The sequence below is a fragment of the Panulirus ornatus genome, chromosome 19 (assembly GCF_036320965.1).
Source record: "Panulirus ornatus isolate Po-2019 chromosome 19, ASM3632096v1, whole genome shotgun sequence".
Lineage (NCBI taxonomy): Eukaryota > Metazoa > Arthropoda > Malacostraca > Decapoda > Palinuridae > Panulirus > Panulirus ornatus.
The window spans coordinates 703,186-722,434 of NC_092242.1; the positions used below are offsets into that span (position 1 = coordinate 703,186).

The following is a 19,249-nucleotide window of genomic DNA, read 5'->3' on the forward strand; positions in this document are numbered from 1 at the left end:
TCAATTAACACGTAATCCAATAACACTCTCTGGCCATCTCTCCTACTTACATAAGTATACTTATATATATCTCGCTTTTTAAACCAGGTATTCCCAATCATCAGTCCTTTTTCAGCACATAAATCTACAAGCTCTTCACCATTTCCATTTACAACACTGAACACCCCATGTATACCAATTATTCCCTCAACTGCCACATTACTCACCTTTGCATTCAAATCACCCATCACTATAACCCGGTCTCGTGCATCAAAACCACTAACACACTCATTCAGCTGCTCCCAAAACACTTGCCTCTCATGATCTTTCTTCTCATGCCCAGGTGCATATGCACCAATAATCACCCATCTCTCTCCATCAACTTTCAGCTTTACCCATATTAATCGAGAATTTACTTTCTTACATTCTATCACATACTCCCACAACTCCTGTTTCAGGAGTATTGCTACTCCTTCCCTTGCTCTTGTCTTCTCACTAACCCCTGACTTTACTCCCAAGACATTCCCAAACCACTCTTCCCCTTTACCCTTGAGCTTCTTTTCACTCAGAGCCAAAACATCCAGGTTCCTTTCCTCAAACATACTACCTATCTCTCCTTTTTTCACATCTTGGTTACATCCACTCACATTTAGGCACCTCAAATATATATAAATTTTTATGAAGTCTGTTGGGGCTGAGAGAGCTTGGGAAGTGAGTCAGTTGTTGTTTGCTGATGATACAGCGCTGGTGGCTGATTCATGTGAGAAACTGCACAAGCTGGTGACTGAGTTTGGTAAAGTGTGTGAAAGAAGAAAGTTAAGAATAAATGTGAATAAGAGCAAGGTTATTAGGTACAGTAGGGTTGAGGGTCAAGTCAATTGGGAGGTAAGTTTGAATGGAGAAAAACTGGAGGAAGTAAAGTGTTTTAGATATCTGGGAGTGGATCTGGCAGCGGATGGAACCATGGAAGCGGAAGTGGATCATAGGGAGGGGGAGGGGGCGAAAATCCTGGGAGCCTTGAAGAATGTGTGGAAGTCGAGAACATTATCTCGGAAAGCAAAAATGGGTATGTTTGAAGGAATAGTGGTTCCAACAATGTTGTATGGTTGCGAGGCGTGGGCTATGGATAGAGTTGTGCGCAGGAGGATGGATGTGCTGGAAATGAGATGTTTGAGGACAATGTGTGGTGTGAGGTGGTTTGATCGAGTAAGTAACGTAAGGGTAAGAGAGATGTGTGGAAATATAAAGAGCGTGGTTGAGAGAGCAGAAGAGGGTGTTTTGAAATGGTTTGGGCACATGGAGAGAATGAGTGAGGAAAGATTGACCAAGAGGATATATGTGTCGGAGGTGGAGGGAAGGAGGAGAAGTGGGAGACCAAATTGGAGGTGGAAAGATGGAGTGAAAAAGATTTTGTGTGATCGGGGTCTGTACATGCAGGAGGGTGAAAGGAAGGCAAGGAATGGAGTGAATTGGATCGATGTGGTATACCGGGGTTGACGTGCTGTCAGTGGATTGAATCAGGGTATGTGAAGCATCTGGGGTAAACCATGGAAAGCTGTGTAGGTATGTATATTTGCGTGTGTGGACATATGTATATACATGTGTATGGGGGTGGGTTGGGCCATTTCTTTCGTCTGTTTCCTTGCGCTACCTCACAAATGCGGGAGACAGCGACAAAGCAAAAAAAAAAAATATATAAAGATAAACTATTCGCCATTTCCTGCGTTAGCAAGGTAGCGTTAAGAACAGAGGACTGGGCCTCTGAGGGAATATCCTCACCTGGCCGCCTTCTCTGTTCCTTCTTTTGGAAAATTAAAAAAAAAAACAAGAGGGGAGGATTTCCAGCCCCCCGCTCCCTCCCCTTTTAGTCACCTTCTATGACACGCAGGGAATATGTGGGAAGTATTCTTTCTCCCCTATCCCCAGGGATAACATATATATATATATATATATATATATATATATATATATATATATATATATATATATATATTTTTTTTTATTTATTTTGCTTTGTTGCTGTCTCCCGCGTTAGCGAGGTAGCGCAAGGAAACAGATGAAAGAATGGCCCAACCCGTCCACATACACATGTATATACATACATGTCCACACACGCAAATATACATACCTATACATCTCAATGTACACATATATATACACACACAGACATATACATATATACACATGTATATAATTCATACTGTCTGCCTTTATTTGTTCCCATCGCCACCTCGCCACACATGGATAAACAACCCCCTCCCCCCTCATGTGTGCGAGGTAGTGCTAGGAAAACACACCAAAGGCCCCATTCGTTCACACTCAGTCTCTAGCTGTCATGTAATAAAGCACCAAAACCACAGCTCCCTTTCCACATCCAGGCCCCACACTACTTTCCATGGTTTACCCCAGACGCTTCATATGCCCTGGTTCAATCCATTGACAGCACGTCGATCCTGGTATACCATATTCTTCCAATTCACTCTATTCCCTGCACGCCTTTCACCCTCCTGCATGTTCAGGCCTCGATCACACAAAATCTTTTTCACTCCATCTTTCCACCTCCAATTTGGTCTCCCACTTCTCCTCGTTCCCTCCACCTCCGACACATATATTCTCTTTGTCAATCTTTCCTCACTCATTCTCTCCATGTGCCCAAACCATTTCAAAACACCCTCTTCTGCTCTCTCAACCACGCTCTTTTTATTTCCACACATCTCTCTTACCCTTACGTTACTTACTCGATCAAACCACCTCACACCACACATTGTCCTCAAACATCTCATTTCCAGCACATCCATCCTCCTCCACACAAATCTATCTATAGCCCACGCCTCGCAACCATACAACATTGTTGGAACCACTATTCCTTCAAACATACCCATTTTTGCTTTCCAAGATAATGTTCTCGACTTCCACACATTCTTCAAGGCTCCCAGGATTTTCGCCCCCTCCCCCACCCTATGATCCATTTCCGCTTCCATGGTTCCATCTGCTGCCAGATCCACTCCCAGATATCTAAAACATTTTACTTCCTCCAGTTTTTCTCCATTCAAACTTACCTCCCAATTGACTTGACCCTCAACCCTACTGTACCTAATTACCTTGCTCTTATTCACATTTACTCTTAACTTTCTTCTTTCACACACTTTACCAAACTCAGTCACCAGCTTCTGCAGTTTCTCACATGAATCAGCCACCAGCGCTGTATCATCAGTGAACAACAACTGACTCACTTCCCAAGCTCTCTTATCCACAACAGACTTCATACTTGCCCCTCTTTCCAAAACTCTTGCATTCACCTCCCTAACAACCCCATCCATAAACAAATTAAACAACCATGGCGACATCACACACCCCTGCCGCAAACCTACATTCACTGAGAACCAATCACTTTCCTCTCTTCCTACATGTACACATGCCTTACATCCTCGATAAAAACTTTTCACTGCTTCTAACAACTTGCCTCCCACACCATATATTCTTAATACCTTCCACAAAGCATCTCTATCAACTCTATCATATGCCTTCTCCAGATCCATGAATGCTACATACAAATCCATTTGCTTTTCTAAGTATTTCTCACATACATTCTTCAAAGCAAACACCTGATCCACACATCCTCTACCACTTCTGAAACCACACTGCTCTTCCCCAATCTGATGCTTTGTACATGCCTTCACCCTCTCAATCAATACCCTCCCATATAATTTACCAGGACTACTCAACAAACTTATACCTCTGTAATTTGAGCACTCACTCTTATCCCCTTTGCCTTTGTACAAAGGCACTATGCATGCATTCCGCCAATCTTCAGGCACCTCACCATGAGTCATACATACATTAAATAACCTTACCAACCAGTCAATAATACAGTCACCCCCCTTTTTAATAAATTCCACTGCAATACCATCCAAACCTGCTGCCTTGCCGGCTTTCCTCTTCCGCAAAGCTTTTACTACCTCTTCTCTGTTTACCAAATCTCTCTTACCCTTTCAATACTTACGCGATCAAACCACCTCACACCACATACTGTCCTCAAACATCTCATTTCCAACACAGCCGCCCTCCTCCGCACAATTCTATCTATAGCCCATGCCTCTCAACTATATAACATTGTTGGAACCACTATTCCTTCAAACATACCTATTTTTGCTTTCCGAGATAATGTTCTCACCCTCCACATTTTTCAATGCTCCCAGAACTTTCACTCCTCCCCCACCCAGTGACTCACTTCCACTTCCATGGTTCCATCTGCTGCCAAATCCACTCCCAGATATCTGAAACACTTTACTTTCTTCAGTTTTTCTCCATTCAAACTTACCTCCTAATTGACTTGTCCCTAAACCCTAATATGCCTAATAACCTTGCTCTTATTCACATTTACTCTCAGCTTTCTTCTTTCACACACTTTACCAAACTCAGTCACCAGCTTCTGCAGTTTCTCACATGAATCAGCCACCAGCACTGCATCATGAGAGAACAACAACTGACTCACTTCCCAAGCCCTCTCATTCACAACTGACTGCATACTTGCCCCTCTTTCCAAAACTCTTGCATTCACCTCCCTAACATCCCCATCCATAAACAAATTAAGCAACCATGGAGACATCACGCACCCCTGCCTCAATCCGACATTCACTGAGAACCAATCACTTTCCTCTCTTCCTACTCGTACACATGCCTTACATCCTCGATAAAAACTTTTCACTGCTTCTAGCAACTTACCTCCCACACAATATATTCTTAATATATTCCACAGAGCATCTCTATCACCTCTATCATATGCCTTCTCCAGATCCATTGATTGTGGGACTCTTCCACCTTAAGACACACTATTAGTGAAAAGTCACCTTTAGCAAGGCTGTATCAATGTCAGCTGATGAAAGTACATACAGTTTCTTTAAAGAACATCTTGTCATTGAATAGAAGGCAGCCCTGAGCTGCAGGAGCTCTTAGAAAAAGGATATTGTGGGTAATGCCATGACCATTTTGAGAAGCTCTCCTGGGGTAACTATGAATAAGGATTTTCAATGTATGTATAATGGCTTGAGATGAATGCCTGAGGACTGGCAGAATGTTTGTAAAACAACATTGTACAAAGGCAAGTGGAAGAAAAGTGAATGTTCGAATCAGAAAGGTAAAATCATGTTGAGTATAACTGGCAAGGTATATGGGAAGTGGTGATTAAGAAGGTGGTGACATATACAGAGAATCAGACTGGGGAGGATCACTGGTTTCTGGAGTAGTAAAGGATGTGTAGATCAGGTACTGCTTTGATGAATGTGTGTGAGAAATACATAAAGAAATGAGTTTTCATGTGGCATTTACAGTTCTGGAAAATGCATATGATAGAGTTGACAGAGATGCTCTGTAGAATATGTCATGAATATGTGTATGAGAAAATATACTACAGGCAGTGAGAGTTTCTATGAAGAGAATAAGGCATATTTGCAAGCAGAAAGAGAGGAGGGTGAATTGTTCTTAGCGAAGGTGGGTCTGTGATATCAACATGGCTGTTTACTCTGTTTATAACTTGGATGGTGAGGAGGTAAATGTGAGGGTCTTGGAAAGATGGATGGGTCTGCAGTCTGCTGGGAGTGGGTGGGTTGGGGGAGGGAAATGGAGATGAATCAGTTATTGTATGCTGATGACAGGTTAGGTGGCAGATTCAAGTAAGGAAGTGCAGAAACTGGCGTGTTAGTTTGCGAGCACGTGTGAAAGGAGAAAGGTGTAGTTAATGTATATAAAGGTAAGGTTAAGAAGTTTATGAGGGGAAAGGGAAAAGGTTGTTTGAGGTAGGAGTCTGAACTGAGAGACTCTGCAGAAAGTGGTGTGTTTCAGATATCTGGGAGTGGATATGACTGTGGATAGAATCATGGAAGCTTAAATGAGCCAAATGGTGGGTGAGGAAGCTAAGGTCCCAGATGCATCAAGAAGTGTGTGGAAAGAGAGGTCACTGTTTGTGAGGTCAAAAATGGGTTTGTTTGATGGTACTGTAGTCCCAAAGGTGTTATATGGATGTAAAGCATGGGCTTTAGATCAAAAAGGATGGAAGAGGGTGATGTGTTGAAAATGAAATGCTTGAGGAGAATGTGCTTTAAGGAGAGGTAATCGAGTAAAAAGTGACTGGGTCAGAGGGAGATGTGGTAGCAAGTAGAGTATGTATGAGAGGGGTGAAGAAGGTTTGCTGAAATGGTTTGGACATATAAGCATGACGAGTGGAGAGAGGTTGACAAAAAGGATATTAGTGTCAAAAGTGGAGGTGGCAAAGAGATGGGTGAAATCATACTGAAAATGGAGGGATGAAGTAAAAGAGGGTTTGAAGGGTCAAGGCCTGAACATGTAGGAGGATGTATGGCATTCATGGGAGACAGCAAACTGGAGCGATGTTGTATACTGGGCTAATGTACTGTCAGTTGACTGAATCAGGGTATTTGAGGCAGGCAGGGGAAATCACTGAAAAGTCGAGGGCACCAGTTACCCATGAGTAGGCTTTGGTTTTAGCACATATCACATGAAAGCTAGAGTGAATGTGAGCAAATGAGGCCATTCCTTTGTTCATGATGCTATATTGCCTATTTTGAAAATGGCTAATGTGTAAAATAACAAGTATAAAAATATTTTTGTTCTTGATTTACACTGATGCAAGGATTTCCAAAGTGAAGAGGAGATGGAAAAATTGAAACAGATCTAGAAAATGGTTTCAGAGTGCAAAAAAGTAATATTGTACATCATTTTTTTGTAAGTAACCAAATGATTACTCTTAACAGTAAAGGTTTTAATATCAAATCTTTTTCTAGCATATTGATATATATATCAATTCGCATTTAATGGCATCATGCATGATATAATAACACTAAATCTTACAAAAATGTTCAAATTTGGCTCTAATTTACCCCTCATGGTCACTCACCGGATGGCATCCATTCGGCGATCACTCTTGATCAACTCAATAAATTCTTGCATCCGTACATTAAACTCCAAAGAGGAATTGAGCTTTCGCAGCTTACTCTTGTTATCATGGCACCATGAAAGGCACTTAGTTGTGTCACGACATGACAGAGACTGCTCCACCTCTCTTGCAACCAGGAATACATCCAAGTTAGTAAGCCCCTCTATTCCACGAGAACTTGCTAACTGCAACGTCAGTGGAATTAATGTTACAAATATATTCATATTAGCGAAATATGAAACTCTTTTCATAATTCATTAACATACATAGGCCTGTTTTCTTCAGGTCCTCTGTATATTTTTCACATTCAATTAATAACAGAATCAAAATGAAAAATTCTGCTCTATTTACCACAGAAATAAAAATCTGTAATACTTTTTTCATATGCCCACTTGCTTTTCCCCTTTGCAAGGCAACACAATGAACAAAGTATGGCTTCATATGCAATCATTCACTCCCTAGATGTCATGCATAATGTACTGAAACCAGACCCGAACATTCACAGACATGTCCCACAGACCATTCCACAGTTTACTTTGACCAATTAATATGCCCTGGTTCATCTCACTGACTGCACGCTGTCCATTTTATACCATGCTGATCAAATACAATCTATCCCACACGTGCCTGTCAACCTTGTAAATGTTTAGAACCATTACCCTGAAGCATCTTTCACTTAATCTATTCACCTTCCCAATCTTCCCCCTAACTTACTCCCTGCTTTTCAAACTCAAAGATCCTCTCAGTTAGTCTCTGTTCACTCACTGTATCCATCCATGCTTCCATGTGTCTCGATCATTTTAGCACATCATGGTCATTAGGGTGGCTAAAGAAGAATGGGAAGTCAGTACAAGTAAATTAAATTTTGTTCACCTGTTTCTGTTTTTTAGTACACTTATTCTTATCTACAGGGTTTGAGTAACTGTATATAGCCTCACAACTCATTCATGTAGCCTTAACCTGTATCGTGAGGTGTGGCAGTACTTTGAAAATATGTCCAAAGATGTTGCAAAGAGTAAACTTATGTAAGCAAAACTATTCCAAAAAAGGAAGAACAAAATTCGGTCTCAGAAATCATCTGAACAGTAAACATCCAGAAGCTTATAAAGCTATGCTGCACAAAGAGGATGAGAACAAGGAAAGCAAGAAGAGAAAAGCATCCCCACCAGTACTGGTGAAAATAAAACAGCAAACTTTAAAAAGCTGCTCTGAGGAGAAACAAGTATGGGATTCTACGAACGCAAAATCACAAAGTATAGATCATTGCTTTGCCAAGATGATAGTCATGGATAATTTGCCATTTTCACGTGTAAAAGACATTGGTTTTATATGTTTAATGCAAGAGGCAGCACGACTATATCCATTGAGACATCACAAGTACTACAGAGACCTCATTTGTGATTATATATAAAATACAATCTTGTTGAAAATAGTTTCCAATTCCATCAAGACACTGAAAGAGTCTACCAAATTAACATCCACAACTGATGAGAGGTCAGATACTGAATCTGGTGTTTCTCATTTCTCAATGACAGTCGTTGCACTGACAAGGAGTTCAAGCATCAAAATTACATTTGATGTGTACAGCCACTCTCTGAGGGCCACACCAGAGAATATTTCCTCAGACAATGTTCATTGTGTCATGAGGGATGCCGATGTTATTATCAAAAGAGCACAATTTCATTCTGTTGTCAACAACACAAACTATACTTCCCATCAACTGCAGCTCACAGTCATGCATGGCTTATCTTCACAAAAATCAGTTATAGACCTCCTCTCTAAATGCAGGTCTATAGCCACTCACTTCAACCACTCAGCCATGGCACGAGAGAAATTAAAGAAAATTCACCTCAGAATAAATGGTAATCAGTAATCAGTGATACATGATGTTTCCACTCGATAAAACAGCACGCTGCAGATGATGGTTAGGATGAAAGAAGTTATGGAGTCACTTTGCTTATAGTGAAAGAAAACTCTAAAACAACATCACTTACTGCTGATGATGAGTCGCTTCTGACAAACTGCATCACTGTTCTCCAGCCGTTTCAGGATGTTACCAAGAAAATCAGCAGCGCCTCATCATCGATATCTGAAGTAATACCTCTTGTAACCATACTCAAAATGGTGATTAAGTCACTCACCCATGAAAGCCCTGGCATAAAAAACTTGAGAGAAAAATTATGGAAGAATTATCGAAGAGGTTTGATTCACTAGAAAGTAATGTCATATACGCTGTGGCCATATCTTTGGACCCAAGATATAAGGCAAAATTTTTCATCCCAATTTGTTACAGAAAGAGTGAAGAATAGCATCACCCGTTTGTCTGAAGAACTTTGGTCAAGCACTCAAGAAGAAATACCCCCCAAAAAAAACCAGCTTTCAGATGTATCTCAAGTTTCTCAATCATCTACAAGCAAAGATTTTGCTTCAGCACTTAATGCAATCCTTCCATTAAGCAGTGATGATGAAGATGATAACCAGCTTTCATAGCAGTCAGCAAATGTCAAAAATCATCTACAAGTACCACAAAGAGAAGTGCATTGCTGCAGCTGAAGATCCCTGGACTTGGTGGAGAAAGCATAAAGAAACATATTTTATTCTCTCTCACTTAGCCCAGACATTCTTGGCTTGCCCTCCATCAAGTGTTGCGAGCAAATGTTTCTTTAGTAGTACCGGTCTGATATATGATGAAAAGAGGAACAGGCTTTCTACTAAGAGAGCTGAGCTTTTATTTCTTATATAAATATATATATATATATATTTTTTTATTATTTTTTTTTATTATACTTTGTCGCTGTCTCCCGCGTTTGCGAGGTAGTGGAAGGAAACAGACGAAAGAAATGGCCCAACCCCCCCCCCATACACATGTATATACATACGTCCACACGCAAATATACATACCTACACAGCTTTCCATGGTTTATCCCAGACGCTTCACATGCCTTGATTCAATCCACTGACAGCACGTCAACCCCGGTATACCACATCGCTCCAATTCACTCTATTCCTTGCCCTCCTTTCACCCTCCTGCATGTTCAGGCCCCGATCACACAAAATCTTTTTCACTCCATCTTTCCACCTCCAATTTGGTCTCCCTCTTCTCGTTCCCTCCACCTCCGACACATATATCCTCTTGGTCAATCTTTCCTCACTCATTCTCTCCATGTGCCCAAACCACTTCAAAACACCCTCTTCTGCTCTCTCAACCACGCTCTTTTTATTTCCACACATCTCTCTTACCCTTACGTTACTCACTCGATCAAACCACCTCACACCACACATTGTCCTCAAACATCTCATTTCCAGCACATCCATCCTCCTGCGCACAACTCTATCCATAGCCCACGCCTCGCAACCATACAACATTGTTGGAACCACTATTCCTTCAAACATACCCATTTTTGCTTTCCGAGATAATGTTCTCGACTTCCACACATTCTTCAAGGCTCCCAGAATTTTCGCCCCCTCCCCCACCCTATGATCCACTTCCACTTCCATGGTTCCATCCGCTGCCAGATCCACTCCCAGATATCTAAAACACTTCACTTCCTCCAGCCTTTCTCCATTCAAACTCACCTCCCAATTGACTTGACCCTCAACCCTACTGTACCTAATAACCTTGCTCTTATTCACATTTACTCTTAACTTTCTTTTTCCACACACTTTACCAAACTCAGTCACCAGCTTCTGCAGTTTCTCACATGAATCAGCCACCAGCGCTGTATCATCAGCGAACAACAACTGACTCACTTCCCAAGCTCTCTCATCCCCAACAGACTTCATACTTGCCCCTCTTTCCAAAACTCTTGCATTTACCTCCCTAACAACCCCATCCATAAACAAATTAAACAACCATGGAGACATCACACACCCCTGCCGCAAACCTACATTCACTGAGAACCAATCACTTTCCTCTCTTCCTACACGTACACATGCCTTACATCCTCGATAAAAACTTTTCACTGCTTCTAACAACTTTCCTCCCACACCATATATTCTTAATACCTTCCACAGAGCATCTCTATCAACTCTATCATATGCCTTCTCCAGATCCATAAATGCTACATACAAATCCATTTGCTTTTCTAAGTATTTCTCACATACATTCTTCAAAGCAAACACCTGATCCACACATCCTCTACCACTTCTGAAACCACACTGCTCTTCCCCAATCTGATATATATATATATATATATATATATATATATATATATATATATATATATATATATATATATATTATTATATTATATTTTTATTATACTTTGTCGCTGTCTCCCGCGTTTGCGAGGTAGCGCAAGGAAACAGACGAAAGAAATGGCCCAACCCACCCCCATACACATGTATATACATACGTCCACACACGCAAATATACATACCTACACAGCTTTCCATGGCTTACCCCAGACGCTTCACATGCCTTGATTCAATCCACTGACAGCACGTCAACCCCGGTATACCACATCGCTCCAATTCACTCTATTCCTTGCCCTCCTTTCACCCTCCTGCATGTTCAGGCCCCGATCACACAAAATCTTTTTCACTCCATCTTTCCACCTCCAATTTGGTCTCCCTCTTCTCCTCGTTCCCTCCACCTCCGACACATATCCTCTTGGTCAATCTTTCCTCACTCATTCTCTCCATGTGCCCAAACCATTTCAAAACACCCTCTTCTGCTCTCTCAACCACGCTCTTTTTATTTCCACACATCTCTCTTACCCTTACGTTACTCACTCGATCAAACCACCTCACACCACACATTGTCCTCAAACATCTCATTTCCAGCACATCAATCCTCCTGCGCACAACTCTATCCATAGCCCACGCCTCGCAACCATACAACATATATATATATATATATATATATATATATATATATATATATATATATATATATTTTGCTTTTCTAAGTATTTCTCACATACATTCTTCAAAGCAAACACCTGATCCACACATCCTCTACCACTTCTGAAACCACACTGATCTTCCCCAATCTGATGCTCTGTACATGCCTTCACCCTCTCAATCAATACCCTCCCATATAATTTACCAGGAATACTCAACAAACTTATACCTCTGTAATTTGAGCACTCACTCTTATCCCCTTTGCCTTTGTACGATGGCACTATGCACGCATTCCGCCAATCCTCAGGCACCTCACCATGAGTCATACATACATTAAATAACCTTACCAACCAGTCAACAATACAGTCACCCCCTTTTTTAATAAATTCCACTGCAATACCATCCAAACCTGCTGCCTTGCCGGCTTTCATCTTCCGCAAAGCTTTCACTACCTCTTCTCTGTTTACCAAATCATTTTCCCTAACCCTCTCACTTTGCACACCACCTCGACCAAAACACCCTACATCTGCCACTCTATCATCAAACACATTCAACAAACCTTCAAAATACTCACTCCATCTCCTTCTCACATCACCACTACTTGTTATCACCTCCCCACTTGCGCCCTTCACCGAAGTTCCCATTTGCTCCCTTGTCTTACGCACCCTATTTACCTCCTTCCAGAACATCTTTTTATTCTCCCTAAAGCAAATGGATTTGTATGTAGCATTTATGGATCTGGAGAAGGCATATGATAGAGTTGATAGAGATGCTCTGTGGAAGGTATTAAGAATATATGGTGTGGGAGGAAAGTTGTTAGAAGCAGTGAAAAGTTTTTATCGAGGATGTAAGGCATGTGTACGTGTAGGAGGAGAGGAAAGTGATTGGTTCTCAGTGAATGTAGGTTTGCGGCAGGGGTGTGTGATGTCTCCATGGTTGTTTAATTTGTTTATGGATGGGGTTGTTAGGGAGGTAAATGCAAGAGTTTTGGAAAGAGGGGCAAGTATGAAGTCTGTTGGGGATGAGAGAGCTTGAGAAGTGAGTCAGTTGTTGTTCGCTGATGATACAGCGCTGGTGGCTGATTCATGTGAGAAACTGCAGAAGCTGGTGACTGAGTTTGGTAAAGTGTGTGGAAGAAGAAAGTTAAGAGTAAATGTGACTAAGAGCAAGGTTATTAGGTACAGTAGGGTTGAGGGTCAAGTCAATTGGGAGGTGAGTTTGAATGGAGAAAAACTGGAGGAAGTGAAGTGTTTTAGATATCTGGGAGTGGATCTGGCAGCGGATGGAACCATGGAAGCGGAAGTGGATCATAGGGTGGGGGAGGGGGCGAAAATCCTGGGGGCCTTGAAGAATGTGTGGAAGTCGAGAACATTATCTCGGAAAGCAAAAATGGGTATGTTTAAAGGAATAGTGGTTCCAACAATGTTGTATGGTTGCGAGGCGTGGGCTATGGATAGAGTTGTGCGCAGGAGGATGGATGTGCTGGAAATGAGATGTTTGAGGACAATGTGTGGTGTGAGGTGGTTTGATCGAGTGAGTAACGTAAGGGTAAGAGAGATGTGTGGAAATAAAAAGAGCGTGGTTGAGAGAGCAGAAGAGGGTGTTTTGAAGTGGTTTGGGCACATGGAGAGGATGAGTGAGGAAAGATTGACCAAGAGGATATATGTGTCGGAGGTGGAGGGAACAAGGAGAAGAGGGAGACAAAATTGGAGGTGGAAAGATGGAGTGAAAAAGATTTTGTGTGATCAGGGCCTGAGCATGCAGGAGGGTGAAAGGAGGGCAAGGAATAGAGTGAATTGGAGCGATGTGGTATACCGGGGTTGACGTGCTGTCAGTGGATTGAATCAAGGCATGTGAAGCGTCTGGGGTAAACCATGGAAAGCTGTGTAGGTATGTATATTTGCGTGTTTGGACGTATGTATATACATGTGTATGGGGGTGGGTTGGGCCATTTCTTTCGTCTGTTTCCTTGCGCTACCTCGCAAACGCGGGAGACAGTGACAAAGCAAAAAAAAAAAAAAAAAAAAATATATATATATATATATATATATATATATATATATATATATATATATATATATATATATATATATATATATATTTTATTTATCTATTTTGCTTTGTCCCTGTCTCCCGCGTTTGCGAGGTAGCGCAAGGAAACAGACGAAAGAAATGGCCCAATCCACCCCCATACACATGTATATACATACACGTCCACACACGCAAATATACATACCCATACATCTCAATGTACACATATATATACACACACAGACACATACATATATACCCATGCACACAATTCACACTGTCTGCCTTTATTCATTCCCATCGCCACCTCGCCACACATGGAATACCATCCCCCTCCCCCCTCATGTGTGCGAGGTAGTGCTAGGAAGAGACAACAAAGGCCCCATTCGTTCACACTTAGTCTCTAGCTGTCATGCAATAATGCCCAAAACCACAGCTCCCTTTCCACATCCAGGCCCCGCCCAACTTTCCATGGTTTACCCCAGACGCTTCACATGCCCTGATTCAATCCACTGACAGCACGTCAACCCCAGTATACCACATCGATCCAATTCACTCTATTCCTTGCCCGCCTTTCACCCTCCTGCATGTTCAGGCCCCGATCACTCAAAATCTTTTTCACTCCATCTTTCCACCTCCAATTTGGTCTCCCACTTCTCCTCGTTCCCTCCACCTCCGACACATATATCCTCTTGGTCAGTCTTTCCTCACTCATTCTCTCCATGTGCCCAAACCATTTCAAAACACCCTCTTCTGCTCTCTCAACCACGCTCTTTTTATTTCTACACATCTCTCTTACCCTTTCATTACTTACTCGATCAAACCACCTCACACCACACATTGTCCTCAAACATCTCATTTCCAGCACATCCACCCTCCTGCACACAACTCTATGCTTGGCCCACGCCTCGCAACCATACAACATATATATATATATATATATATATATATATATATATATATATATATTTTGCTTTTCTAAGTATGTCTCACATACATTCTTCAAAGCAAACACCTGATCCACACATCCTCTACCACTTCTGAAACCACACTGATCTTCCCCAATCTGATGCTCTGTACATGCCTTCACCCTCTCAATCAATACCCTCCCATATAATTTACCAGGAATACTCAACAAACTTATACCTCTGTAATTTGAGCACTCACTCTTATCCCCTTTGCCTTTGTACGATGGCACTATGCACGCATTCCGCCAATCCTCAGGCACCTCACCATGAGTCATACATACATTAAATAACCTTACCAACCAGTCAACAATACAGTCACCCCCTTTTTTAATAAATTCCACTGCAATACCATCCAAACCTGCTGCCTTGCCGGCTTTCATCTTCCGCAAAGCTTTCACTACCTCTTCTCTGTTTACCAAATCATTTTCCCTAACCCTCTCACTTTGCACACCACCTCGACCAAAACACCCTACATCTGCCACTCTATCATCAAACACATTCAACAAACCTTCAAAATACTCACTCCATCTCCTTCTCACATCACCACTACTTGTTATCACCTCCCCACTTGCGCCCTTCACCGAAGTTCCCATTTGCTCCCTTGTCTTACGCACCCTATTTACCTCCTTCCAGAACATCTTTTTATTCTCCCTAAAGCAAATGGATTTGTATGTAGCATTTATGGATCTGGAGAAGGCATATGATAGAGTTGATAGAGATGCTCTGTGGAAGGTATTAAGAATATATGGTGTGGGAGGAAAGTTGTTAGAAGCAGTGAAAAGTTTTTATCGAGGATGTAAGGCATGTGTACGTGTAGGAGGAGAGGAAAGTGATTGGTTCTCAGTGAATGTAGGTTTGCGGCAGGGGTGTGTGATGTCTCCATGGTTGTTTAATTTGTTTATGGATGGGGTTGTTAGGGAGGTAAATGCAAGAGTTTTGGAAAGAGGGGCAAGTATGAAGTCTGTTGGGGATGAGAGAGCTTGAGAAGTGAGTCAGTTGTTGTTCGCTGATGATACAGCGCTGGTGGCTGATTCATGTGAGAAACTGCAGAAGCTGGTGACTGAGTTTGGTAAAGTGTGTGGAAGAAGAAAGTTAAGAGTAAATGTGACTAAGAGCAAGGTTATTAGGTACAGTAGGGTTGAGGGTCAAGTCAATTGGGAGGTGAGTTTGAATGGAGAAAAACTGGAGGAAGTGAAGTGTTTTAGATATCTGGGAGTGGATCTGGCAGCGGATGGAACCATGGAAGCGGAAGTGGATCATAGGGTGGGGGAGGGGGCGAAAATCCTGGGGGCCTTGAAGAATGTGTGGAAGTCGAGAACATTATCTCGGAAAGCAAAAATGGGTATGTTTAAAGGAATAGTGGTTCCAACAATGTTGTATGGTTGCGAGGCGTGGGCTATGGATAGAGTTGTGCGCAGGAGGATGGATGTGCTGGAAATGAGATGTTTGAGGACAATGTGTGGTGTGAGGTGGTTTGATCGAGTGAGTAACGTAAGGGTAAGAGAGATGTGTGGAAATAAAAAGAGCGTGGTTGAGAGAGCAGAAGAGGGTGTTTTGAAGTGGTTTGGGCACATGGAGAGGATGAGTGAGGAAAGATTGACCAAGAGGATATATGTGTCGGAGGTGGAGGGAACAAGGAGAAGAGGGAGACCAAATTGGAGGTGGAAAGATGGAGTGAAAAAGATTTTGTGTGATCAGGGCCTGAGCATGCAGGAGGGTGAAAGGAGGGCAAGGAATAGAGTGAATTGGAGCGATGTGGTATACCGGGGTTGACGTGCTGTCAGTGGATTGAATCAAGGCATGTGAAGCGTCTGGGGTAAACCATGGAAAGCTGTGTAGGTATGTATATTTGCGTGTTTGGACGTATGTATATACATGTGTATGGGGGTGGGTTGGGCCATTTCTTTCGTCTGTTTCCTTGCGCTACCTCGCAAACGCGGGAGACAGTGACAAAGCAAAAAAAAAAAAAAAAAAAAATATATATATATATATATATATATATATATATATATATATATATATATATATATATATATATATATATATATATATTTTATTTATCTATTTTGCTTTGTCCCTGTCTCCCGCGTTTGCGAGGTAGCGCAAGGAAACAGACGAAAGAAATGGCCCAATCCACCCCCATACACATGTATATACATACACGTCCACACACGCAAATATACATACCCATACATCTCAATGTACACATATATATACACACACAGACACATACATATATACCCATGCACACAATTCACACTGTCTGCCTTTATTCATTCCCATCGCCACCTCGCCACACATGGAATACCATCCCCCTCCCCCCTCATGTGTGCGAGGTAGTGCTAGGAAGAGACAACAAAGGCCCCATTCGTTCACACTTAGTCTCTAGCTGTCATGCAATAATGCCCAAAACCACAGCTCCCTTTCCACATCCAGGCCCCGCCCAACTTTCCATGGTTTACCCCAGACGCTTCACATGCCCTGATTCAATCCACTGACAGCACGTCAACCCCAGTATACCACATCGATCCAATTCACTCTATTCCTTGCCCGCCTTTCACCCTCCTGCATGTTCAGGCCCCGATCACTCAAAATCTTTTTCACTCCATCTTTCCACCTCCAATTTGGTCTCCCACTTCTCCTCGTTCCCTCCACCTCCGACACATATATCCTCTTGGTCAGTCTTTCCTCACTCATTCTCTCCATGTGCCCAAACCATTTCAAAACACCCTCTTCTGCTCTCTCAACCACGCTCTTTTTATTTCTACACATCTCTCTTACCCTTTCATTACTTACTCGATCAAACCACCTCACACCACACATTGTCCTCAAACATCTCATTTCCAGCACATCCACCCTCCTGCACACAACTCTATGCTTGGCCCACGCCTCGCAACCATACAACATTGTTGGAACCACTATTCCTTCAAACATAGCCATTTTTGCTTTCCGAGATAATCTTCTCGACTTCCAAACATTCTTCAAGGCTCCCAGGATTTTCGCCCCCTCCCCCACCCTATGATTCACTTCGGCTTCCATGGTTCCATCCGCTGCCAGATCCACTCCCAGATATCTAAAACACTTTACTTCCTCTAGTTTTTCTCCATTCAAACTTACCTCCCACTTGACTTGACTCTCAACCCTACTGTACCTAATTACCTTGCTCTTATTCACATTTACTCTTAACTTTCTTCTTTCACACACTTCACCAAACTCAGTCACCAGCTTCTGCAGTTTCTCACATGAATCAGCCACCAGCGCTGTATCATCAGCGAACAACAACTGACTCACTTCCCAAGCTCTCATCCCCAACAGACTTCATACTTGCCCCTCTTTCCAAAACTCTTGAATTCACCTCCCTAACAACCCCATCCATAAACAAATTAAACAACCATGGAGACATCACACACCCCTGCCGCAAACCTACATTCACTGAGAACCAATCACTTTCCTCTCTTCCTACACGTACACATGCCTTACATCCTCGATAAAAACTTTTCACTGCTTCTAACAACTTGCCTCCCATACCATATATTCTTAATACCTTCTACAGAGCATCTCTATTAACTCTATCATATGCCTTCTCCATATAATAAATCCCCCTTGAAAAATGTGTGGAAGTCGAGAACATTATCCCGGAAAGCAAAAATGGGTATGTTTGAAGGAATAGTAGTTCCAACAATGTTGTATGGTTGCGAGGCGTGGGCTATGGATAGAGTTGTGCGCAGGAGGATGGATGTGCTGGAAATGAGATGTTTGAGGACAATGTGTGGTGTGAGGTGGTTTGATCGAGTAAGTAACGTAAGGGTAAGAGAGATGTGTGGAAATAAAAAGAGCGTGGTTGAGAGAGCAGAAGAGATTGTTTTGAAATGGTTTGGGCACATGGAGAGAATGAGTGAGGAAAGATTGACCAAGAGGATATATGTGTCGGAGGTGGAGGGAACGAGGAGAAGAGGGAGACCAAATTGGAGGTGGAAAGATGGAGTGAAAAAGATTTTGTGTGATCGGGGCCTGAACATGCAGGAGGGTGAAAGGAGGGCAAGGAATAGAGTGAATTGGAGCGATGTGGTATACAGGGGTTGACGTGCTGTCAGTGGATTGAATCAGGGCATGTGAAGCGTCCGGGGTTAACCATGGAAAGCTGTGTAGGTATGTATATTTGTGTGTGTGGACGTGTGTATGTACATGTGTATGGGGGGGGTTGGGCCATTTCTTTCGTCTGTTTCCTTGCGCTACCTCGCAATACGCGGGAGACAGCGACAAAGTATAAAAAAAAAAAAATATATATATACACATATCCTCCCAATAATCAAATTTAATCATTAATACTAAGTCCTTATGTCAACATATTTTTCACTTGTTCATAATATCATTCCAATGTAAAACAGCTACAAAGTAAAAATATAAACTATAGTCAAAATTCCTCCTTCAATGGGTGGAGGGATGCATATAAGATCTGAGTCCTTGCCCCACA

General features: G+C 42.2%; 2 protein-coding genes across 3 annotated transcripts in view; one reads left to right on the top strand and one right to left on the bottom strand.

The window, feature by feature from the left end:
• Nucleotides 1–19,249, bottom strand: part of Kaz (E3 ubiquitin-protein transferase Katazuke) — a 116,685-nt gene that overhangs the window by 64,293 nt on the left and 33,143 nt on the right. For both annotated transcript variants that reach the window (XM_071673425.1, XM_071673424.1), the window contains exon 5: nt 6,893–7,116. In XM_071673425.1, coding sequence (XP_071529526.1) covers nt 6,893–7,116 — 224 coding nt within the window. The remainder of the gene's footprint in view (nt 1–6,892; nt 7,117–19,249) is intronic.
• LOC139755274 (uncharacterized) lies at nt 7,846–9,357 on the top strand. Its single transcript, XM_071673393.1, has 3 exons — nt 7,846–8,328; nt 8,467–8,588; nt 9,082–9,357. Exons 1-3 carry the CDS (start codon nt 7,935–7,937, stop codon nt 9,238–9,240), a joined length of 675 nt encoding a protein of 224 aa, XP_071529494.1. The 5' UTR covers nt 7,846–7,934; the 3' UTR covers nt 9,241–9,357.